General features: G+C 37.5%; 1 protein-coding gene across 5 annotated transcripts in view; it reads left to right on the top strand.

Annotated features, from left to right (window-relative positions):
* RAPGEF2 (Rap guanine nucleotide exchange factor 2) overlaps positions 1 to 25,076 on the top strand; it is a 179,802-nt gene that overhangs the window by 43,028 nt on the left and 111,698 nt on the right. For 4 of the 5 annotated variants that reach the window (XM_021396687.1, XM_021396683.1, XM_021396685.1 and 1 more), the window contains exons 2-3: positions 9,057 to 9,127; positions 13,832 to 13,888. In XM_021396687.1, the coding sequence (XP_021252362.1) occupies positions 9,057 to 9,127; positions 13,832 to 13,888 (128 nt within the window). Of the gene's footprint in view, positions 1 to 7,416; positions 7,553 to 9,056; positions 9,128 to 13,831; positions 13,889 to 25,076 lie in introns of those variants that run through there. The other variant, XM_021396686.1, reaches the window with a different exon arrangement.

The following is a 25,076-nucleotide window of genomic DNA, read 5'->3' on the forward strand; positions in this document are numbered from 1 at the left end:
TTGAAAGTATAAACTGAACTAAGAGGAGCTGAATGTTTGAATTTTGTCAGCCTGAATGAATTTTAATGCATTGTTTAAACATGATAGGAAAGTTGTATATTGCAGTTGAAACCTGTGTGAAATCAGCTGTGGTGTAACCCTTTCTCCTCTGTTCCTTGTGCTTTTATTTCTTGGTTCATAAATGTAAAGAAAGTGAGAAGCAGGATTTTTCTCAAGTGAAAACAGAACTGTCCATGCCATAAAGGAACTGTGCAGTTTTGCTCGAGTTAGTGCTGCCAGTCAGCAGCTGGAAAGGCAAGCTTTTTGTTTTGTGTTTTTGCTTGGGTTGATTGTAAGCCAGCAATACAAAATGGTTGCAGGCCAGTGATATAAAATAACTTGCTCTTTTCTGTTGATTATAGTACTGCCGAGATATTTCTGTTGTAAGTTCTGGCGGAGCGCTGCCTCCAGTTCTCTTGGTTTCTTTTGTTTTCTGCCTGTGAGTTGTCATGGTAATCAGGCAGGCGGCTCACCAGTCCCCGAGGATGCTGATGTCAGTCTGCAGCAAGGAACCTCGGGAGAGCACTTGGGGATATTGGGGTCTCCCCTGGGGACCTCTAGGAAACCTGGTTTTGGTGCTTCAGGGTGTTTTTTTTTTTCTCCTGAGTGGCAAAGGAAAAATTCAGAAAGTCGAGGGTGGAGTTTGCTGGCTTTCAGCACTTGGGACAGTGCTGAAAAAGGCTGTGCTTCACAGCTGGGCTTCGAGCTTCTAACGCACAGCAAAGCTAGGCAAAGCCTTGTTTCAAAAGAAATAAGGGAAAATGTGAGTATTCTGGAGAAAGTAGACAAAACAGGAGTAGCTGGGCACTGGCTTTAGATGCAGAGAGATGACAGCAACTGATTGTGCTTTTGTAGTTTACTAGGTGATCCATTCATCAGCTGAGCAACATTGCCTTCTTATCCTGTTAATACATTTATAGCTTGTTCGCAATGATGAACGTAAAATCTTTACATGAATGGCTATCCCAGATCAGCTGGCAAATGGCAGCTCTTTAATATCACTGGAATTTATTTGCTTGTGGCTGTGAGTAGTCACCCCTCCCAACAAGAGCGATGCTCTGTGAGTACCAGTATGGTGCACGCTGTGATTTGTAATGATCACAGTAGTTGCAGTGATGAGGAGAGTGCTGTGTAGTTGTGGTTACTGCTTGGCTATGATGTTAAAGTCCTGAGACCTAAGCTTTATAGAAATTCACATTTCTCAGACAATAGAGGGCGAGGGCTCTTGCCCACTGCAAGGAAAGTGTATCAGGATTTCAGCAAGGCCAAGTTGGGAGGGGGGATGTCCTTTCTTCATGGGGATTGGTTTGACTGGTTTAGCTATACCTGAGTTGTCTGGATTGTAGTTCTTGTAGTTAAACTGGTGTCACAAATCTAACTTGTAAACTAATGAGGCATACTAAGAAACCAAAAAATCCAAAAAACCACTGTGTTGTCCAAAAACTAACAAGCATTATAATTTTAAGTGTTTGGTTAAATTTCTGTTGCAAGTAGTTATTTTTAAATAAGTCTCACTGTGTTTAGTAGCTGATATTTGTTACAAGACTGATTTTCTTGTAGTAGATACTGAATCTTATTCTATATAAATAATGGAAAACATAGGACAAATAACACCAGTCTCTAAACAATTTGAGACTCTCCTTAGCATTATGAAAATGAAACAAAACCAAACCCCTGGGGACTGGCTTAAATGCAACAAAATATGTGAACTTTGGTACAATGAATGTGAAATGGGTAGAACAGATTTAATGCAGGCTTCCAACTGTTGGCTATAAATATTGAAAAGGCATGAAAAGGCAATTATATATACTTCAAATGGTGAGTAACATAAGTGCTTTTTATAATTATGGACTGTGCAGTCAGTAGGAGAGATCTATTGTGGTGAAACCATTTTGTTTGCATTTGGACATGCAACTAAAGATTGGATTTTTGACTACAGATCTTAAACTTTTGTGTTAAGCACTTAATTGTCTGACTTCTGAGAGTCTGGAAAGCAGAAAAGAAATGCACAGCACTACCCTGTAATTTCATATGCTCATTAGTTTATGCACTGACTTCGACAAGACGGCAGGCTTTAATTTCCCCATCTACTCTTTCCACTTGTAACCCCATCATATAGGGTGGTTATAATTGTGACTGTCTTAATTTCTGTACTTCATTCAGCTAAAAGCTTTATGGCCAGCAGGGTATATTAAATCAATTGTACTAATTTTGAGCCAGGGTTAAAAGTCTATTCCTGTGGGGTGAGTAGCTGAACCCTTCCAACTCCATTTTATGCGTTTGAACACATTCTGCTGGTTAAGATTGAAAACCAGCAACTGCTCAAATTATTATAGGTGAATCTCTGAGGCATGACGTGGAAGTAGAGATTTATAACCCAGTTTCATTAGGAAAAAAAGTATAAATGAAGATTAATGAAATTTTCTTTCAAGAGGAACTTGTTTAAATAAAGTATTCACAACCCAAACAAGCTATACTTGAAAGAGAGGAAGGCTGAATTAAGTATCCCATTTAAACACCTTGTTTCTCCACATCTATTTTACCATGATCCTACAGCTTCTGAATTTAAGAGGTAATAGTGCAACTGAAGGCTTTGCAGAAGCATGCTTTTGTTCTGAGCTGCGACAATGCCTAGTTAAGACAGACCATGAAAGTGAGAATTTTCCTATTTTTTTTTCTTTTTAGGAGAATTTGGAGTTGTTCCTGATTAGCTTCACGTGCAGGTGCTTCAGTTCCAGATAGAAACTGCCTGCTTTTCCTGTTACCAGTTGGGTTTGAAAATTCCTTTCCTAACCTGGAACAAATGTCCTTCCTTACAGCGAAGCTAATAATAACAATTTTTGTGCCTCAACAAGCCTGAGCAAGATCAATACAGTGCCTATATTCCTTTCCCACCACCTGGCCAAAGCAGAGGAAGTGAAGGCTTGTGCTTGGTTACTGCCCTTTTTGGTGGAGGTTGGTTCCCAAGCTTAGTCATGCCTGCTTACTGAGGAGTAATGTTTTGTCATAGGTTTCCTGAAATATGATGCATACTAGTCAAGACAAAATCATACAGGTTGAAGATGGCAAATTTTTTTCAGGACTTCGGCCTCCAGAAGGTTTGGCTAACTTTCTAAAATAACTGATTTAACATCTGATGTCTCTAACAGACCCCACTTAACAAGACAGTTGCCTTTTGATCCCAGTCACCTGTTCTGAGTATGGATGGAAATGTACTTGTATTTAGAAACTCCTCCATTCAAATCCTCTCCTCGTCTTGGAGAGCTGTAGTTTTGAGATAAGCCAAGCTAGTGCCTGGAACCTTTGTACGAGAGGGATGTGTTGGGTTGGGTGGGGATACTCTGCGTCCTAGGTGGCACTCGTAAACTGATGATATGAAGAATTAGCAGTCTTATTCTATGTTCAGAGAGAAACTGTTAGTCACTGATAGTTTGTTTTGCTTTCCCCATAGTTCAGAATAAGATCTGCGTAGCTGCCAAATGGGTCACCTTATTCTGAATAGATAATTTTTTTTTAAAGCCATAAATTTCTTTGTATGTTGTACGGTAGTAGCAATAACTTTCAGAGAAATGCTGTGATAGCTTACAGTGAAGTTAAAAAGAATAATTTAACTTACAATAGTGTGTTACTTAGGGTTATGTCTGGCTTTCCATGTGGTGGACCCCCATCCCTTTAGTGTGAATGTCCTGATGTAAGGGGAAACAAAGTCTGTACTACATGACAAATAATTCATTTTAATCTCTTCAGCAGATGACTCCTGGTATGATAAATACTCACATACCTGGACATGCTCCTGCACAGCAACTGTGAGAAAGTTTAATTTTTTTCTGCTGTTGGTAGAGTACTTCATCTTCATTTGTATATGGCAGGGAATTTAGTCTCAGCAGCACTGGATTTTTGTATCATGGTGTAAGTCTGTTCAGTCTGTTTGTGGTTTTGCTCCTGCTTTTGACAGCTTAATATTTGCAAAGCATGAGCTCACTCTCAGGGTAACGTCTTACCATACCTTTGCGTTTGGCTGCGACAACCCAAGTTGCTTCCTCTCTGCCTTCCTGCCTGCCCTTCCCTCAGGAGCTGCCAGCTCTGAGGGCAAGAAGTCTACACATCCTTCCGAGCTGCTGATGGTGAGTGTGACGTGGCTGTTGGAGCCCACTCATGTGCACAGACCTGCTGGGGAGCAGGTACCTCTGCTGTGGCACAGGCATTTCTGGTTGAGCCTGATGAGTGTTTGCAGTAATCCAGTCTGTTTCTTTTGGCAATACTGGCACTGCTTTGGCCTTGGAGCTAGTACAGGCAGCTAGACAGGTGGGTGCTGAATTGAATGCTAGAGGGGCAAAAAAATAAACGCTTGGAATAGGTACCTGAATGACGGAAAGTCAAAGGTGATTTCAGGCGCTGGATGCAAGGGAAAACAGCAAAGGATCCTACAGCTACAAAAAAAGAGGAAAGATGCAATGTTGGTTTCAATTACAGCTTAATTCTTTATTCTTTCCTTAGTATATGACTTGAGTTGTGTATGGGGGGAGACAGTATAACACTTGGAGAGAAAAGTTTCAAGCTAACGGTTCTGTCAGCCATGTTGAAGCCACCAGTGCTTGCTCCCTGCTAGCTGTTACCCAATGTGCATAAACCAGCAGAAGGCTGCCAGGTTCCATCTTCATCTCTCCAACACCTGTGCAGCACCCAGCTGCTCTGCCGGACTCCTTCATGGCAACATGTCGAGCAGAGCAGCGCTGAGCCAGGCGGGTAGCATGAGTGTGGCGGGGCTGGGAGCTCCCATTTTCACAACACTGAAACTGCTTGGCTGGGGCGCTGCCTGGGCCTGAAGGTGTGAGCTGGGTGCAGCTGCCTGTCCCCAAGCCTCCGCCTCTGCTGACTGGCTGTGTTTTCTGTTGTTTGCTCCCGGCTGCCTCAATGAGAATGATGAGCTGATGTGGCAAGGGCCAGCCTCTTGGAAACTGTCCTAGAGTCAATAGGCTGGTAGTTTTGAGCCCAAGGTGGATATCAGGTGCTTTGAGGAGCCTTTTTTTTTTCCACCCTGGTATGATGAATTAAGGAATTAGCTTGTATTTTGATCTTACCCTTGGATTTAAAATGAAATGAACTGTTGTAAGAGTGAGCTGAAAGCTTGTCTGTGCTCACTTGCTGTGCTTACACAGAAATGAGTGATGTCCTCACTATCAGAGCAGTGAATTTCTTGGAGCAGAGTTTTGCCTTTTGACTGTGGGAGTAGTTAAGTTAGACTGGCAATTTAACATCTTAATGCAAAGCAGGACTGAAACCAGCGTCAGTCGAAAACATGTAGGGAGGCATATGTTTTTAAGCCACAGCTAGTGAATTTTGAGGGGTGTATATCACTTCACTGAAGTGAACATTTTTAAAGCTAGAATGAATTTGGGGCCAATATTTTGGTTTTGGCTTGCGTAACTGACATTGCATTTGTTTCAAGCATATTGGTAATGTCTGTATGTAAATATCTGTAGATTTTTATGAGAAATGAGAGCAAAGGTAGGGTTGCAGATGTTTTTTACAGTTCTAAATGAAACTGAGCTGTGTTAAATCTCGTCTCTGTTTTCTTCCATAGCCCAATCAGAATGTTAACCTGAGCCAGCTGACACCACTGAAACAAATTACGAAATATCAGTGAATTCAATTTCAGTCTGCTCCACATACAGCAACTCAGCATGCAACTATGGCTGTACTACAAATTTAAGTACAGATTAGTTTTCAGTCTTTTAGCCTGTTTCTTCGTTTAAAGAAGAAAAATGCTTTACAAAGTGCTAATTTGTGCTCTGCATTAATATAATCTCTGCTTTTGGAGTTTCCGTTGATGTTTTTTTTCTAACCATTGTCAAAACCTTTATGTAGATCCTAATTCTTGTAGTAAGGTCAGCCCAATCTTTTGCATTGCTGTTGCAGTCATCTTTTTCCTATGGATAAAGTTAGAAAGCAGAACACTGGTGTTTTCTCAGTGGTTTGTTGCAGGATGTTTAGCCACTTACCAGTTATGGCTAGCATAGGACTTCATAAGCTGTTATAAAATATTGGTTACTTTTTAAAGTCAGAGGAGCTGCGTGAAGAATTGCAGTCTTAGATCTTTTGATGGCTCAGGTTGCCACCGTGTGGTAACTTAAGTACATCTATCATAGAAGCAAAAAGTACATCAGGCAGCTGTATGTAACTTAATTGCTGCTTTTACAGTTTTGCTAAACGATTCTGCTTAAATGTAAAGACGTTGTATCCTTCTTGAAACAAAATCCTTTTCCTAAGAACTTTGAGTCTTCAGCTTTCTGCTGATTTGTCTATACTGTCAAAACTGAAATCTTTCAGCCTAAGTTTGTATGTGTGTGAGGGGGCTTTGGGAGGTGGGGATGGCGGGTGGATAGGATGGCTGTTATTTTGCCACTGTTTCAAGCATTTTGACTCTGCTTGGAATTTGGCGAGACTTAGTGCAAATGTTTCTGAGGAGCTCTTACATTCCATTAACTCACTTTTAACTAAGAAGTTCAAACAACTGTTAAACATCTGTGTTTGCTAAGTAAGTGAAGCACAGCTTTCCAGACATAACTAGTAAGTGGAGGTGACAAACAGTGATATCTTTTTAATATACTGATTATTTTTAATTAGCTTTCCTACTTGTTAATGCTGCAGACTGAATGAGAGTGTAGGGTACTTACTGTCCGTGTACGAAAATACAGTCAATGCTCTTGGCTTGCTCTACTTTGCATTTTTTTTTTTTTAGCTTGCACATTTAGGGGGAATTTAGTGACACTACTGATACTGAAATTAGTTACTGAAATGTCAGTGCTCCACTCGTGGTGCTAGAGGGAGCTGTTTGCTGCTGAACACCCTCTGGATTGCTGCTGCGGCACTTGTCAGGAGCAGCTGGTCCAGCACTGCTGCAAATCAGCTGTAGTGCGATAATGCTGGTGTGCTTTGACCAGAAAGCAAGATGTCCATGGACCCTTCTGACCAAGCAATTCCATTTGAGATCTGCATTCCCCAAAGCTAGAGTCTTCAGTGGTTCTTCAGTTAGTCTATGAATCATTCCCTTCATGTTAAACCCTTGCTGCTTGAGGGAAACTACAGTGCCAGTCCTGAGGGCAGAATGTTAGAGAACTCCTCCTCTCCTGTGCCTGCCCGTTACTGCTGAAAATGACAGGCAGTTCAGAATTAAAGCCTTCTGACCATGCTCTTGCCCATGGAGGTGTGATCTCCTCTTAGCTCCCCACAGCAAGTGTAGGCCCCTAAGGAACCTCTGCTTCACCCCAAGCCTGTCAGCAAGTGAGCAGCAGATATGAGTCTTTACATCCTTTCATTAGTATAAAAATAAAATGAAAAAAACCTGTAAGTAACTGCTGTATTTTTTTTCTCAAAGCTGTATGTGTAAGGTCCCTCCATTCCAGCCCATACACAATGGTTTTTGTCCTTGATGCATCCTCTACTCCTCACAGGAGGACCAATGCCTCCAGGGAGCAAGGAACAGAAGGACCAGAATAGAAGCAAAATACAGGTTCTGTCTTGCGTGTTTTTACCACTTTGTCAAACTATTTACTCTTTTTATTTTTCATGGGGGGAGAGGGGGAACGATGATGACTACTTTCTTTTAGGTGCTGAATAACACATTTATTTAGTCTCCACCACTCATTGCACCTCCTCACTTCTTTTCTGCGTGTAGTGTGATTTAAGTAGAATAACACTTGTGTAATCATATATATCACTAGAACTAATGTTAACTTTTCTTACTTTAACTTCTCTTTGACACTTCAGTACAGAAGTCTCTCTCCAAACACCATATTCTTTCATTGCACCTATAAACTGTATTTCACATTCAATTTTAAATGAAGATGTCCTGTTTTTCCACCATTTCCCTACATTTTTTAAAAGTTAATAGCTTTAATAGATTCATTACTTGGAAACATAATCTGACAGTGAGTTATGGTATTGGTGTTAGTTTGTTTTCAGCTTTCTGTCTGCTTCAGGTAGTGGCTGTGAGCATCTGCTTTGATTTACAGTGAATTGTAGACAGTATGTTGTCTCTTAGCCAACAAGTTAAAAAAAAAAAAAATGTGAAAAAGTATCAAATGATCAAATGCACCAAGGTTAAATTACCATAGAGATCGTGGGCTGAACTTAAATTTTCCAAAGTGCTGTGAAGATATAATATTAGCAGTACTTTTCAACTGATGTTAATGTTTCCATAGCTGTATCTTGGGAAGTTTTAGTCTCGGGTGTTGGTTTTTGAGCTGGTTGTCAGAGGTCCGCGATGTTTAACTGTAGGTTGAATTTAAAATGTATCATGTAACTAGCATTTTATTTATAATTTATAATTTATTATTTATAATTTATAATTTATTATTTATAATTTATAATTTATATATTTTTTATTTATTTTTTAACTAGCATTTTATTTATGAGTTTTTTTGTTGTTTCATGACAATAGTTTTCTATTCCACCTTTTTTCTCACTTAAGCTCATGGTTGAGTTTTCATTTGAAGATATTTCAGAAACCTTTATTTACTTAAGCTCATGGTTAAGTTTTCATTTGAAGATATTTCAGAAACCTTTATTTACATTGGGTAATTTTGGCTCACTGTTGTGTACCTTTTTTCTTTTCCACTGCATATGGAAGGACTATTTTTCCCATGAGATTGCTTTATGGAATAAGTGAAGAGTTTTGGGTACACTGCCATCGAGAAGCAGGACAGTTGCAAAGTAGCTCCATGGAATTCTGGACCAGGCTTGCTTACTGAACATAAGCAATAACAGCAAAAGCATAAAGGTTTTCTGTTTGAATTTTATGATGTGGGCATAGTATAATACTTCCCTGTGTCAGTTTCCAAAGGGGAATCAAAGGTTTTCATGCAGCTTGCATGAAACTTTAGTTGCCTGTAAACATGTTATTTTCAGTATTCCTGCGGCCTGGAATAGGAGAGCTCTCGATGCATTATAAAAGCAGTATTTTAACAGTCTGTACCAAATTGAGAATCCTGATTTTGTTTTCCATGTGTTTCTAGGATTTGGAGATTGTGTATTCATATTTACATGGAATGGAAGCCTTGTCTAATCTGAGAGAACATCAGTTAAGGTATGATACCTTATAAATACTACTGTTTGTGTGTGGAGAAAAGGTTTACACAATTGTGTAAAAATCTGCATTTCTTACAGACGTGATAATCTTCTCTTGAAGTATTTCATGTAAAGCATAGAAATAGTATTTTAACAGGTGTTTGTCACTTGCTTTTGACCTTGCATCAAAAAAAGGCCAAGAAGTTTGCTGCCAACGTTTTTATTATGCTTATATTTTATTAAAACAGAATTCCATGCTATATATGAACGAGTTCAGAACTTAAATCAATTTTTTTTACATAAGTTTTGAACTTGCATAGGAGGAGGTATCATCAAAGTTGAATATTTTCAAGAAAGTTAGTGTTTCTACTTGAGAGTGTTTTCAGCTAATTATGGATTTGTCTATGTTTTAAACTCTTCTGTCTGAAACTACTTCTATCCTGGGTATGATCCCAGCCCTGACTGCCTTCAGAAAGGCCAAATAGAAATAATTTTGAACTGCTGCTGAGCATGGAGTGTTGTGCTGCTCCCTCTTCTCCTCTCTCCAATGAAAAATAAAAAGGCCTACTGAAATCCATTATGTACTTCAGTCTCTAGATCTTACCTCATCTTGAGCGTCTGGACAGCTAACTGTACTGGAGACATGTGCTCTACTTCAGATGTTTTTTTTTGACAGACTTGATGCTGTGGTTATCCTTGTTTCTTAATGAGATTTCATATTGGAAAATTACCAATAGAGAAGCAAATAGAGGAGAAAGATATGATAGTCTTGAAGGCTGCAAGGGGAGAGGTACTGCAGAGTAAAGAGGACAGTCTTCTCCCTGCAATGGAAAGAGTAGAACTGGGCTGAAGAGAAGTGCAGTTTGCTTTGGTTTGCCTGTTACCAGAAAGCTGAATTTTCCTACTGCTCTAGGGATGGTTTTTACACTTTTTCTCTATTTCACGTGCAGATGATACACAATTTAGAGCATAATCTTCATTGTTACTGATTTAAAGGAAAGCATTTAGCAATCTTTTGGTTATCATTGAGTATTAAATGTAAAGTTGTGTACTTTACAGTAAGGTATTGCATCAGTGCTCGTCATGATGGCAAATGCAGCAACGTTATTTAGAAATAAGTTTGATTAAAACAAGTGTAGAGAGATTGCGTGCTTTCTTTGGCCATAAAATTAAGTTTATTCTAGGAACAGCTATTAAACTCAAGGAAAGAAGTGATGATTTGAAGTTATATGCTGTAATTGAAGTAACTGAGCTTTTTTATATATAATCAATTTTATTTCATTACTTCTGAAATGTTTAAGGTATTAAAATAATATATATTAATGCACCAATAAAGCAAATGAATAGACTGTTTATCTATACATGACTGTTGTGTACTGTACCTTGTGTTCAGAAAGCTTGCTGCATGTATTTAATCCATTTTCTATTGCCTTAACAATTTCTTCTTCTGGGTGTTAATGTTTATATACCTATATGCTCCTTTTAATTTGTGTTTTGGGTATGTTTTTTTCTTTCAACTTTCAGGCTAGAAGTGCTTTACATAGAGTGTACAGGTTCCAGTCTTGAACAAAACACTGTACATAGTCCAAACAATTTCTGTAATGTAATAGTCATGAAAGCAGCTTGTTATTTGGGTTCTGTTTCAGTTTGTGCTTGCTTTTGTGCCGAACTTTTAGACAAGTTGTGTTATGCAAATGATACTTAATCATAAACTACTAATAAGCGTAACTGGATTTCTTTGCCTCATAAAGCATTTTAGTAAAGTAATTTAAATAAAAACTTCCAGATAAACTTCATATTTTTAAAAGACTTGTTTATTTGATTTTAAGTCATTGCTCCAGTTGTCTTCACACAAATATCTTACTACCAACTGAGGCTTCTAAGAGTGTTTGAACATCAGTTTGCAGATGGTAGATATTAAAAATAATTATAATAATGGTGGCCAGCATATCTCCTGTATATTCTATGAGGAAAGAGGTTAAATCACTGTATTGCATCTTGTGGTTTGTCAACATTTACCACACCTGAAGATGCTGAAGCAACTTTGAATTGATTAATGCTGTTCTAATTTCTGGTTTCTTGCTTCATCATTCTCTCAGAGTCTGCATTCCCAAGCCAGTGTTCTGTAACTGTGAGAAAATAAAAGTGGGATTTTCTTTCTCCCAATCTGCATTTTGTAATGTGAATTGACTTCAAAGTAGATATGTAATTACTTCTACTTTGGAAGCGTTCCACAATCACATTCAGTGAAGTTTTTTGTATTTTGCTATAATATGCAAGTCTTTTAGATCATAAAGTTCTCCAGACCTGGAGTTGAAGTGATGTTAACTTGTTTATAGAGATCAAAGTGTGCACACATGGTTGCATGGAGTGTTGATTTGTGCTTTTTGGCTTCCTGTGCCAAATGAGGTTCTTGCTTAGGAATGTATGGAACTTGGGCTAGCTCTCCCAGCGCAGTACATTCCTAGAAGAGAGCTTCTGTTTACAGTTCCATACATGGAAAAGGCTGGAATCTCTGCAGATGTGGGACAAAAAACTTTTATAGCATCCTTTAAGATACAGTGTTTACTGCGGCTGTGGAATACAACAGAAACATGAGATGTATTAAAACATGGGTATTAAATATAGCCTTTAGTAGTGAATAGCTTGCTTATAGTTTTCTGATGATCTCATCTTGGATTTATTAAGTGTGTTCAGGAGCTGGACTAAAACACATCTGAATGAAAATTAAACACCGGTATCAACAAGATCTAAGGACATTTAAAAAAATATTTGAGAAAATAGTCTAGTTTTTAATATTCTGTAACTTCTAGTTATTTCAGTTTAGTACAAGAATTTAAGCACTTGACTACCTTCTGCATTACCATCATAATAATGATACCAAAGGGCTGCAAAACTCCGAGAGAGCCAGTCATGAACTTGCATGACTTTGTCAAGAATGTACTTCCTTTCCTTCAAATTCATACGGGAACAAAACTTGCTTGTTAAAGTGATTCTGTTTCCTGTAACTCCTACTCTTGGATGGCCTGTTGCCCAGAATCTTTTCAGACCAGTAGTATGCGGACTATCTCGAGTGTTCCTTAAGCAGCATTTACATTTTAAAATCTGATAACTAGCAATGATTTTCCATTTCTTCTGATATCACCACTAACCTCATGTCTACTCTCAGTGTCCCTATCAAGGCAGAGGACCCAAGAGATAAAAGTGATGGACCCTGCGGTGGAAGCAGACAGTAGCAATTTGGTGTCTGTATGGTTTTGGAAAGACTTTGTTCTAGGGTGGGAACTGGTGTTTGAAAAAGAGGAAGCCCTGTGGTTTAAAAGCTTCATGCTGTGCAAAGAAGACAGAAGATTTTTCATTAGCAGAAATCTGTATACAGTACACAAGACTTACAATCAATTTATGCACAGTTTATAAATAAGTTATCAAAGATGCCTGGGTGAAGGAGCATAGTAATAAAACTCAAATTTTGAGCAAACAAAATTAAGTTCCCAATTCTTCCCTATGAAAAGTCTAAATATCAAGATACCTCTATAAGCCTGCCACTTATGGACAGAAAAAGCATTATTTCTTACTGAGCAGAACTAATAAGTAAAATCGTGAAAGAGATGGGGGTGAAGGTAACTTTTAAGTAATCTATTGGCTATTGAAATTAAGACATTAAGAAGTTATGGGAAATAATGAGTTTTCAAATGTTACACCAAACACAGACCAACTCTTCAAAGCCTCAGATCAACTTCTTTGATGCTTCGTGCCTGAACAAGAAGCCATGAGCTGTGCATAGCCAGTCATTTGTACACTGAGGTTCTTAAGGAATGAGAATTTATTTCCTAAATCTAAATATAGTCCCTCATTTGAATGTTCACATTAGCCTCTTAAGCAAATCTCAGTGTGACGATTTGTCAAACCAGGTGGGTATTTGTAGTTTACTTCAGTGCCCAGGATGTCCAAGGGAGCTGGTGGGTTTTGTTTCCTTCCCACCTGCAATGATTTGCTGAACCCATTTCTTTCAGACAATAGACAGAAATAGTATGTTAATTTCCATCCATCCTCCCCTCCACTATGTTGCATTTCCTAATATGTGTTAAGTTCTGTTATAGTTGCTGTCTGTTACACATTCACTCTGCCTGATGAATGTGGCAGCAGCGTTTTAATCCTTCTCTCTAGATGGGATTTTCCTGCAGGAAGTTCTCTTCATGTTGAGTCCTGTGGGATTTGAGCATTAAAATCTCCTGGTAATTTTCAAGTTACGTTGCTGAATTTCAGCAAAATGAGAAGCAATGATTTACCATGCTGTATAAATTCTCATATTATCTATTGGATGCTAATGAGAAATGTAATTTTCAGTTAAAAAACAAGACAGTTTTTATATCACGGTATCTGTGAGTGTTATGTATTGTAAATTTCTACCACCTTCTACAGTTCTGAATTGTTTCTTCATAGAGCAACTTACTTTTATCAAATGGTCCTATAGAATGAGATCACTATCATTTTACAGATTTTTTTTTGCAGGGCAGCAATTACATGTCACGTCCTAAGTCAAATCTGATCTTGGATAAACTAATAACTTACTTGCCTAAATTAAAAGCTGGCTTAGCTTTTAATTGGTGGTTAGCTTCTGTAAGGGCTGGAGGCAAATGTGAAAATGCTGACTAATTTCAGAAAGTGAAGTCCTGTGACACTGATATAAATTGTAATTAAAAATGTCTTCTTTCTTTTTCAGACTGATGTGTGAAACTGTTAGATATGAAAGGCATGAAGCAAATGAAGTTCTGTACTAGTAAGTGTTTCTTCTTCCTTTCATATGATGTTAGTTCTAATTATATTCTAATTATATTCTAATTCATTCTAGAGTGCTTTAAGGACAGCATTTAATGTCAGCTCCCTCACCCAGTGTAGAGTCTGTAAACATAAATAAGCCTCTTCATTTTGATCAAACAGTTGAGAAATTTACTGGTAATAGGGAGAGAGCTAATACTGACTCTTGCTTGCTGAAATTTATTATTTCTGTAACCAGTGAAATTATATGGAATTAAGGGTTATGGGATGTTGTTTTATTAGAATAAGTTGTCATTTGGTTTCACATCAATTTTGTTGAAGCAGTAGTGACCAGCTTCTTGTGCCAGAGATGCCAAATCAATAAATCTAACGTGGTTTATAATTAGCAGGGATGTGATCTAATGTCATATCAGATTTACAGTAGGAATCTGAGAGCTGCAGTTTCTTCATTTACACAAGCAGCTTACTGAAACAATAATTTTATCAGATTTTGACTCAGTGTAGCTAATCTAGTCTCTCAGTGAAGATTTGCTGGGCTGTCTGATATCTTTTGAACTTTCATGCATGCAAAGAAATGTACCTGTATGCTTTCTTTTATGCACGTGTATTTTTTTCCTGCACTGACCATTGTGAAGGAGAGTTGATTGGACAAATTTTAATGCTCAGTCTTAACTATTCTGCAAGGTTGAATTAATGTCAACTGAAACACATTAATTAGTTATGTATGGAAAATGCTCAAGGTCAGAATCCATTGGTGGGTAGACTATTCTGTAATTTTACTCATTAATTTGGTAGAGACCATTGTTCTGGTTGCTTTGTCCTTGTATAGGCAGTTGGATTTTGTGTCTGTTATGTGTTGCAGAGTGTTTAGACTGCATATCTTGGCTCAGTTCTAACTGTTGGTTTAAATTTGAATTATATGATTAATCAAGGTTGCTACTTACATAGAAAATCAAAGCAGGCAAAAGTAAAAAGGAAATATTTGTCTAAGAAAATATAATCTACAAACACAAAACCATGAAATCTGGGTTAACTTGAAGTGCTTTTTGCTATTCTTTTGCACTGATTTACATTGTCACTGCTTTACGTTGTCACTGCTATAGTGTGACTTCTTCACTTTGTTGTTTTTTTTTCTGGCTGTCGTTCCTATTTACTCACTTCTTGACATTTGTTTCCCCATGATTTATTCAGTAGATTTAATTGGCAGCTTTACGGTTTCTGGATATAGATGCTAATGCAAAGTGTACTTACTCTGTAGCATTTCACATCACTGATTTTATGTTTAATAGTCTAAACCGGATAGCTAAGACTGAATTGTTTTATCAAAATTCTTCAGTGTTTTGAGGTCATAAGTGTGTGTGTATGTATGTATACACACTTGTATGTGTGTGTATATAGTGTCGTCTGAGTTTAGTTCTGTATTTTATTTAATGGGCAATTTGAGATCTGTTTAGAGAGGGAAATAACTTTGAATTTGCAATCAAGTTTCATTGTTTTATTTTTGGCATAATAAACCTGGAGGAATACATTTTTCTTCATAAATTCAACATGCATTCAGGGAGATGCATTCTTCTAAGCAGAATACCAATTTTTTAATTATATGTTTTGATAAATTCTTAGAGCACTGCAGGAGATGAGCACTATGATATGATAGATGTTAGACTCAATGCACTTTGTTGTAAGCTTTGGGAAATGGACTCAGAGCATACAGCCTGGTCATTTGTATTGAACAGGCCGGAACTCTTTACTCAGAGTTCTTACTTTGGTCATGGAGGCTAAGTTTGTTGTTTTAGCTTTCTTTTTTTTTTTAATTTAATTTGAAATCTGATAGCTTTTTTCCCAGCAATTATATGATTTGCATTAAAATTTGAAATTGGGTGCTAATCCTCTGCATTCATTAGAAAAATCTATTAAAATAGCTGTAGTTACAGCTGTTAATTGACCTGTGTGTGTGACCTCCCTGAGGCACAACGTAATGTCTCAGTGAGAAAAAGCTAAAGCCTTATCCCTAAATGCTGGCTTTAAAACTAACACTGTTGGTTTCTTTGTTTGATCAAATTTCATTCATAGTTGAAATTCTTTTGTGTTGTCAGCTGCATTTATAGAAGGATAAATTTGTGTTGCATACATGCAATGCTGAAAATAATTATCCATACTCAGTATAAATGCAGTACACTTTTTATCCTCCTTTTTTAAGTTAGTGTTCTAAGTATACCTCTTTTTTAATGGCCAAAGGGATAAAACAAAGCATGTTGTTTAAAATTGGCTTATCTGCATTTACTTTACTATCAGTGGGAGTGCATGGTGGTGACAAATTCTCAAACCCTACGGCCATATCCCTGTTGAAATGGAAACTGGGTTATTAAAAGTGGCAGTTCAGCTCAAGTTATTCTCCATTTGCCAGTCATCCTGCTACTTTTGTTTGATTGGAAGTTAACGATAAAAGGGCTGAAAATCTTCAAGGCAAATTTCAGAGTTGAGATTTTACTTGACACTCATACCTGACTTTAGCTGCTTTCTTCATTCAAATCTACTTAAAGACCCCATTTAGTTTGGCCACCTCCCATATTATATGTAGTTTGAAGAAAAAAATTGTTTCAAAGCTGCATAATAGTAAGACCTGTCACTTCTTTAAGTAAGATTCTAATTAATATTTTATTTGGAAACCAGGATTTTAGCAGATTCATAGATCATGCTTATACCTCTTGACGGTTAAACACAATTTTTTCAGTTAAAATTGAAATGTTTGTTATGACGGTAGAGAGGAATCTTTGGCAATAAGTTTTTTGCAGGTAAGCTTTTAATGAATATGCTTTGAGTAGGATATGCACCATTTTTTTCTCTCTCGCTCTGGATTTGGTTTTCAGTTGCGCTGTTCAGTATTTTTGTATGTATCTGTAAGTATCTCATTTGCTTGAGCATCCTCCCAAGTCCTGAATGAAGCGTCCCCTGTATATAGTTGTCTTCTTCCTGCAATTTAGTGCTGTAAATAACAATCATGATCATTTGAAAAATGGCTTGTATTAAACTTCTGTTTTAGATGAAACAAAATCAGTGCTGTACCTAAAGATATGTTTTGAAATTGTGCAAGATTTTCTGGTGTATATTACAGGGGGATTAGACTGACTGTATGAATGCCATAGCATAGACATTCTTTATATAGATGAGTGGTGTTTGGCTTACTCCTTCTGTAAGGAAGACTTGTATGTCTTTAAGCTTCACTTATTTTCTTTCCTAAAGATATCTGACTGGCAGAAAACATTTAAGTTTTGATGATCTGAAGTCACTCGATAATAAAACCCTCTGTGTTTCTGAATTGCCATGCTGTAGGCCAACATGCTTTTGTGCTCTTAGCAGTGACTGGTGGGCACCTGACAGAGCTTCCTCACCACAGCTCAGGCATGGCACATGCACATGAGGGAAGACTTTGGACACAGTTTGTAAAGTGCCTAGGTATGTTCTAGCCAAGCTGCTGAACTGCAGTTTTCTTTGCTGCTGTAGGTCTGTGTAATTAAGACACCAGATATTCTGTGCAAGGTGAGGAATGGATCTGTGAAGATTCCTTAAGGTTCCCAATCTTACAGTCCTACAAAAAAAAACTGATGATGAGCCAAAAAAAAATGCCAAAGTGACTGTACAATTATGCAGAGCCTGGCTTAACTGTGCAATGAAGTATGGGAAAATGAGCTAAAAGCTTGTTCTTCAGCTATTGGTGCACGATCTTCAAATAGAACAGTTCAGTGGTGACCACCTCACTGAAATTGTCTGCTGACCTATACGTTTGTGTTAGGTGTGTTTTTATGCTCAGTACATGATAAAGTAGTCCTGCAATGATGATATCTTAAAAGTTATTCTCTATAGATATGATCTAATACATATAATTATATATGTAACTATATATATTATATATAACTTAAAATCTACAGTGTTACACAGAGAGGAGTGTGTAGGGATCAAGTTGACATTTTCCATTAATGATATTCTGGATTATTGGTAATTTTTATTCTTGTATTCTTTAATGCTTTACATTTAACCATAATTTATGATTTCCATCAGGATGTGCCTGTTGGTGGAGACTCGAGTCACATTTCTGCATTTACTGCTTTCTTTTTTCCCCTGAATGTTATTGACATCAAAGAATCTATAAAATATGTTGACTGTGACTCTTTCAGAAATATGAGACATTTTGAAAATGATTTAAAATGTTGAACACTAAACTCAGAATATGACTGTTTGAGGAATCTCTGGATCAGCATCCTGATTTTCAGGTAGACCTCTCACGGCAATATGTGTTCAATCTGCATGTGCATCTGTGGGTGTCTGTGGACGTCATGCAGCAGTTCATTCAGTAATGCAAAGAACTGCTGCGGGCAGGGTTGGTCCTTTTTTTTTTTTCTTAAAGTATTCCTAAATATACTTCCAACCTTCTGATAGTTGGGCAGTCGCCCAAGTAGCATTGAGTTACTGCCAGTTCTGTACTCCCATAAATCAGGATTCTGAATTTATACACCTTGTTGTGGGTATTTTTTTCTGTGGGGAATTGCTTAGGCAATGTATATCATAAAACCAAATAAATTCAAGAACTTGTCAGTTGGTTCTATGGAAGCAGACACTGAATCAAGGCTTCTTAATAGTGTCAGTGACAGATGTTAGCATCTTGGCTTTGCATAGTCAGTTCTGAATTTGCGTTATGGTTTGACCTGCTTTTGAGCCTTCAATAAGACTAAAGTAAGGTTTTTGAAGAGACTTGAATTTTCAGCTTCCATACCGTATATTCTACTAAGGGCTGTTGAATTTTTTTTTTTGTTGAGAAATATTGCAAGCACATAGATTTTAAGAGAAGCATTGTCTGGCTAGAACGACCACAGAATATTTTGGATACAAGATCATACTATTTTATTACTACAGCCATCATTTTCCTTATGGTTTAAGAAGCTATAATTTTTTTGTACTGAGTTTCTCTGGTATCAAAGGCTAATTCACTGTATGAGTTGGGCACCAAGACTGCAGTGACAATATACCAATTAGCTAGCATATATACACAGTTGCCTCATGTATTTAGTGATTGCCTGTTTAATCAGCTATGATGCTGGCGCTCGCTAGTGACACTACAGTAATATCTGATTTGACTGAATTTTGTTTCAGTATACTGATACTCTATTTTAAAAAAATAGAGTACAAATAAATGAAATATTGTAAAGAAAACCATGCTCCTCATTATTTGTTCTCATATACACTGAGGAATTGTTTCCTGTGACTGAATGCTTCATTTATTCGTTTCCCACTCTAGCTACCATGAGACAGGAAACCAGTTTTCATCTAATGTCCATTAATAAAAGAGAACATTTTACATCACTTGAAATATTTACTTTAAGATGCTTGTTTAGTGAAAATTAGAAGTTCTAATTTGAGTTAACAGTTATGTTGTTGGATATGTTTTGACCTTTTTCTAATGTTTAGAATAAAGATAAGGAGTAAGAATAAACATAGCTTTAATGTGTTCATTAACAAAAAGTATATTTAGAAAAGTGGTGGGGCTGATGCATTCAGTACCAAAGCTGTTTTACTTCTGTATTTGGAATATACATCTCAGTGTCATGAAGCATATCTAAAATAATGTGACAGATAGCAGGTAACTCAATTAGCTTATTAAAGATTACAGACAGTGCTGACAATGAGTAAATGGTTTCCTGATTATCTTGAGTATTGCAATGAAAAAGTGCTAGTGGGCAGGCCCTATGGGCAAAGAGATGTCTACCTGAGAGAATGGTTAAACTTGAAGATGTGTTTGATGTCCCAAACCACTTCAGGGCTATTGTCTAATGGCAGCAGTAGTTATTCAATTAAACAAATCCTTCACAACATATAACTTTCAGCATACAGACGATAGCCCGAATGAGCAAAGAGAAACAGACGGAGTAATTTGCTGAAACAAAGTCCTATGGAGCATAAGCCTGCAGAACAATGTTCTTCCTAATTTCTTCTTGTGTAGCGCTTAAATGCCTGAAGAAGGTCCCAGCTCTGACAAGTCAAATTTCCTTTGTTCCTGAAGTGGAGACTTGGGAGTATGAACAGTATCTCTTCTGAATTACTGTTTACATGCTGAAATACATTCAGCTTTCATACCGAGTATGAAATTAGAAAAATATGATCTGCTAGGTACATCTTGGTTTGAGATAACATTTCTTTTATCAAAATAACTACATAAATCATAGCTCTAGGAGTGGTGCCTTATACTCTTTAAATACAAGTCTTGAATCCTGTAATGGTTTAAATTTTAAAGATCCATAAAGAGAATAATTCAAGTAGATCTTCCACATCAAAGAAATGATAGTACTTTTTCATGATGCTTTTTTTTTGTGAAGAAAAATAAAGAACCATGCTTCTGAATTAGAAAGTAACTTTGGGTGCTGCTGTTTGATTTAGTGGTCCTTCCGGTGTTGCTGGATCCTGAATTGAATATCCGGTGTTGAAGGGAGAACACATGTTCTGGTGCTCAGGATAAGGCCATGTTCTGTAAAAGGAATAAAAGTGGTATTTAGCAGGAATGAGTTTCCATGCTTGCTTCCATTGAAACCTGCTTAACTTTTCTTGCTGTTCGAAAGGGGTCAGCTGAGGAACATGATGGGAAGGCAGCCAAAGAAGCAAAGACTTCTGTTTACCGTATGCTTTCAAGTCCAGATGCTGAACATTACCACTGAAGTTGTCTTGTTTGACAGCAGTCATCTCTAGAGACCTGCTAGAACTTGCTGCTATACATTTGTATGATGTTCACTGTCCTAGTGAAACTAAGTATGCAAATAGACATACTCTGACTATGATTTGTTACAGAGCTTCTAGAGCACTATGTAGCAACTTGTGGAGAAGAGAGAACTAAACGGATTGCTATGGCCCTAAAATTTAGCTATTATGAAAGAAATTTTAAAGAAGTCATGCATCAGATTTTGTTAGGATAGTAAAGGACTTACTAGAGAGAGTGTGGCTATTGATATTTTTTGAGTCTTACAGGAGGTTGAGTTGAATCTTCATTGTACCTGAGTATGCTGGAATGTTTTTCAGAATATTGTTATTAGAAAGTCTGAAAGTTGACATTGGAATAACTCTTCTGATTAGAATAATGTCCTTTAGAATCACTACGTGTGGAGGATGTATTGAAACAATGTACTTTTTGTGTATGTGTTTTCTTATATCCTTTTAATGTTAATCCAGGTTTGTAGTTTCAAACCTGGTATACAAGTGGTGCAGATTGCTTTTAATAAAAATACATACAATTAGGAAAAGACCTTCATTGCTGAGGAGTAGCTAGTTGGGGGTCTGGGAAATACTCTGCAGCTTCAAGTAGAATAAGTAGCTGACAGCATGAAGAACTTGTAACAAGTGCTAGAGGCTGAGAGAGCCTACAAATATTTTAGAGATTAACACTCTGGTGCATTATAAATGCTTCTTAAACTTGGAGTACCTCTAATGTCTCAAACAACAGTCATATGCTAGAAAAATGTGAAGACGAAGTCTTAAAATACTGTCCAGCCTCACCAGCAGTGTCAGCATTTTGCGGCCTTCAAAGACCTCAATAATTGTGCACCTGAAGTGTTCAAACAGAACAGTTTGAGTAACAGCTATGAATTTACATGGTAGTATTCTGCCACTTTCCAAGTTAGTAAGTGCTGTTTGGCTTCAGACTGCAATTGCGTAAAAGGGAATACGTCAAGGAAGCTGATGAGGGAAATGTAATGGAAAGATATAATAAACAAGTCTCTGGACTTCCTTTTCTAGCTCCTGAATTCCTGTAAATAATGCTCCTTTTCATTCTGGGAAATTAAATATAGATTCCCCAGGAAATCCTCTACTCTCATAAGTGCTGTGATATTAGAGTAAAGTTTAAAGTAGCTTGATGTAAAATTTCTGCAGCTAACTTAAGTACAGACTAGGAATGAACTCTTAATACTGGCAACTATTTTGTTATTGGCTTTGTTTTGCACCATTTTCAGGTTACTGCTAGAATTTGAGTATTTCAAAAACTGTATTGGCATGTCATAGAATTTAGAAGACTGTTATGTTTTGTTGATTTCTTGTTCTTGAGTTCTAGACTTGCCTCTGCACTGCAGTTGAGTGCTTTCAATGGTTGTAGACTTGTGAGCAGTAGTATAGTCCCACTGTGCAAGTGGAAACAAGTGATAATTCTAGTGCGACTGAGATGCTGCCCGTAGTTCTGGTGGTTCTGTAAATCTTGGATGGGACTTCTCAACGTTTCACTGGGGTTTCTTGTTGGCTTTTATATAGCTAGGACAGAATGACTGTGCATTGATTTTGTCTTCGCACTGCCCCTTAGGATTTGAATTTTGGGTTGATTTTGTTCTGATTCCCTGCAAGATAAATTGCTTGTGCCACCTTGCTTTCTTAGTAATATATATCTTATTTTCTCTAACTTAAAAGTTCTGAGTTTCATCTAGAGGAATACCCGTAACAGTAGATAAGCTGGAAGGAAAAACAGAATCAAAAATCCTTCAACAACACCCAAACCCAGAACAGAGAAACACCCACCACTCCTACATATTTGAAACGATGTATTTCATTGCTTAAGCAGGCCTTTTAAGTGTAATTTACTGTCATCCCTTTGACAGATGAAATACCTTCTGGAGGACAAATAGTTGTTCTGTGGGCTACCAGTGATATGCAGTATTGTAGCAGCTAGAGAGCTCCATAATTAGCCTTAAATTTCTTCTCTCGGATTCAATTTTGATGTTGAAAGCCATAATGTAAAATAGGATTGCAAAGAAAGCCTTCCAAATAAGGATTCTACGTCTGACAAAATAGTATTTACATGAGTTTCCATGTGGCTTGAAAAAAAGTGCTTTTCTAGTTCAGTATGGACTTCCTCTATAGTTCCACCTGTGGTTGCTTGTAGGCACAAAAATCCTGAGAAGTGTAGGACACATTGTTAATCAAGTGTCAAGGGTAGTACAGAAAACATGGAAACTTGATTGAAAGCCACCTTGGGTTTGAATAGTGTTTTGGAAACCACAGGATCTTCAAAATGAAAAAAACAGTACATTGTTTATATAACTGCACTGTCTACCAAAAGAGTTTGCTTCCAAAATAGCTTTGTTAAGGTTTAATTCTAAACAAATGAAAGTGTAGTGAGGGTTGAGGAACACAGGAGTTAAATATATTTTCATATAAAAGGAGTAGGTCAGTATTTCACTTGTCTGCACTTGAGTTTGGAAGGAAACGTGTTCTGGAGGAACGAATGTATTTTCAGTGTGTGTGGCTTTTTAAAGATGTTCAGTTCAAGACTAAAGTAAGACTAAATTAAGACATCAGTGAATATAAGGATGAAGAGACTGAAAATACGTCAGTGTTCTTTGATCTTGAAGACTATCTCAGAGATATTTATGATGTTTTGTTGGCTGGCAATGAATGTTTAAAATCTTTGGGGAAGATATCTTGAATGCATTTATCTTCTGCAGTAACCTTTTACAATTGTGACACATCAATACTGAAGAGATGTATTTATTTGGATAATTAAGAAGTTCAGTATGATATTTTGTTTTAAACAGTGTGATAGAAGTGCCTTAGGAAAACTTTGAGGTTCTCAAACATGACTGTAAAAATAGTTACCAAAGTACAGATGAAGCAAAAGGAAAACAAAACCAATCAGGTAATAAAAATTAAACTTGAACAGTCTTATCCCTCTCAGCTGTCTATTAAGAGACTCCAGCAGAGGTTGTTTGTTTTTTGTCAGACTACACATTTATACTTAGTCATACTGCCAGTTTTTAGGAAAAGGAGCTAAAAAACCCCACCAGCAACAATTTCAGCAATAATATAAACATTGTAATACGAGAGGGGAAATTGTCATTGAAATCCTCACAGAGTTGCATCCCAGCATCTTGGGAAATCAGTCTAACAGCCGTTGCTGAAAATGACTATATTTTCTTAGAGACTTTCAACTATGCTAATTATTGCAGATTGTTAGTATTTAGAATTATATCTATTAAAAAACAGCAACACCACAGCAGACTTGCACTTGAGCAGCAGTGCTGGCTATGAGCCTACCAGCTTAGGATTTCTGTGAGGGAATGTGTGTTTAAAGGTGCATATCTATGCTTTTGGGAATGACTGTCTCTTTGAAGTGTTTTTTTCTCTGCATTAATCTGGTCGTCTATGTTTAATGTTGATTAGGGTTAGGGTTTTTTAGATGAACATATTTGAGGGCAGGACATGTGAATTCAGTGACAGAACACAATGCCTTCAAGAGAGCTTTCGTGCCTGTTTTTTTTTTTATAAATTAACTGATTGGCTGTGAATTGATATGGAACAAGGTACTGCTACATTGGAGGCAATTATCTTCTATGACTTGCTATGGTACTTGTGTACTCTGCATAATTAGATAATTAGTAGAGTTTGCATTGCATTTCATCATTGAATCTCATATTTAACTTTGTTTAGGAGTGGATCATAGGAGTTGTCAGCTGAGATGTTTTACCAGCTTATTTTTGACTGGTCTTTGGAAAAGGCTCTTAATGTTTGTTAAATCTTGTGCACCAAATGAATGAATACAACTGAATGCTATTTAGAATCACAGAATCATAGAATTAGCTGGGTTGGAAAAGACCTACAAGATCATCCAGTCCAACCATCCACCTACCACCAATAACCCCACTAACCCATGTCTCTCAACGTTATATCTAAATGTTTCTTGAACACCTCCAGGGACGGTGACTCAACCACCTCCCTGGGCATCCCATTCCAGCGCCTGACCACTCTTTCAGAAAAGTAGTATTTCCTAATGTCCAGCCTAAATCTCCCCTGGCACAACTTGAGGCCATTCCCCCTCGTCCTGTCACTAGTTACAAGAGAGAAGAGGCCGACCCCCAGCTCACCACAACCTCTCTTCAGGTATTATAGAGAGCGATAAGGTCTCTCCTGAGCCTCCTCTTCTCCAGACTGAACAATCCCAGCTTCCTCAGCCGCTCCTCATAAGGCCTGTGCTCCAGACTCCTCACCAGCTTTGTCGCCCTCCTCTGAACACGCTCCAGGGCCTCAATGTCTTTTTTGCAGTGAGGGGCCCAAAACTGGACACAATACTTGAGGTGCGGCCTCACCAGTGCTGAGTACAGAGGGAGAATGACTTCCCTACTCCTACTGGCAACACTATTTCTGATACAAGCCAGGATGCCATTGGCCTT

The sequence above is a fragment of the Numida meleagris genome, chromosome 4 (assembly GCF_002078875.1).
Source record: "Numida meleagris isolate 19003 breed g44 Domestic line chromosome 4, NumMel1.0, whole genome shotgun sequence".
In the NCBI taxonomy this organism is placed as follows: domain Eukaryota; kingdom Metazoa; phylum Chordata; class Aves; order Galliformes; family Numididae; genus Numida; species Numida meleagris.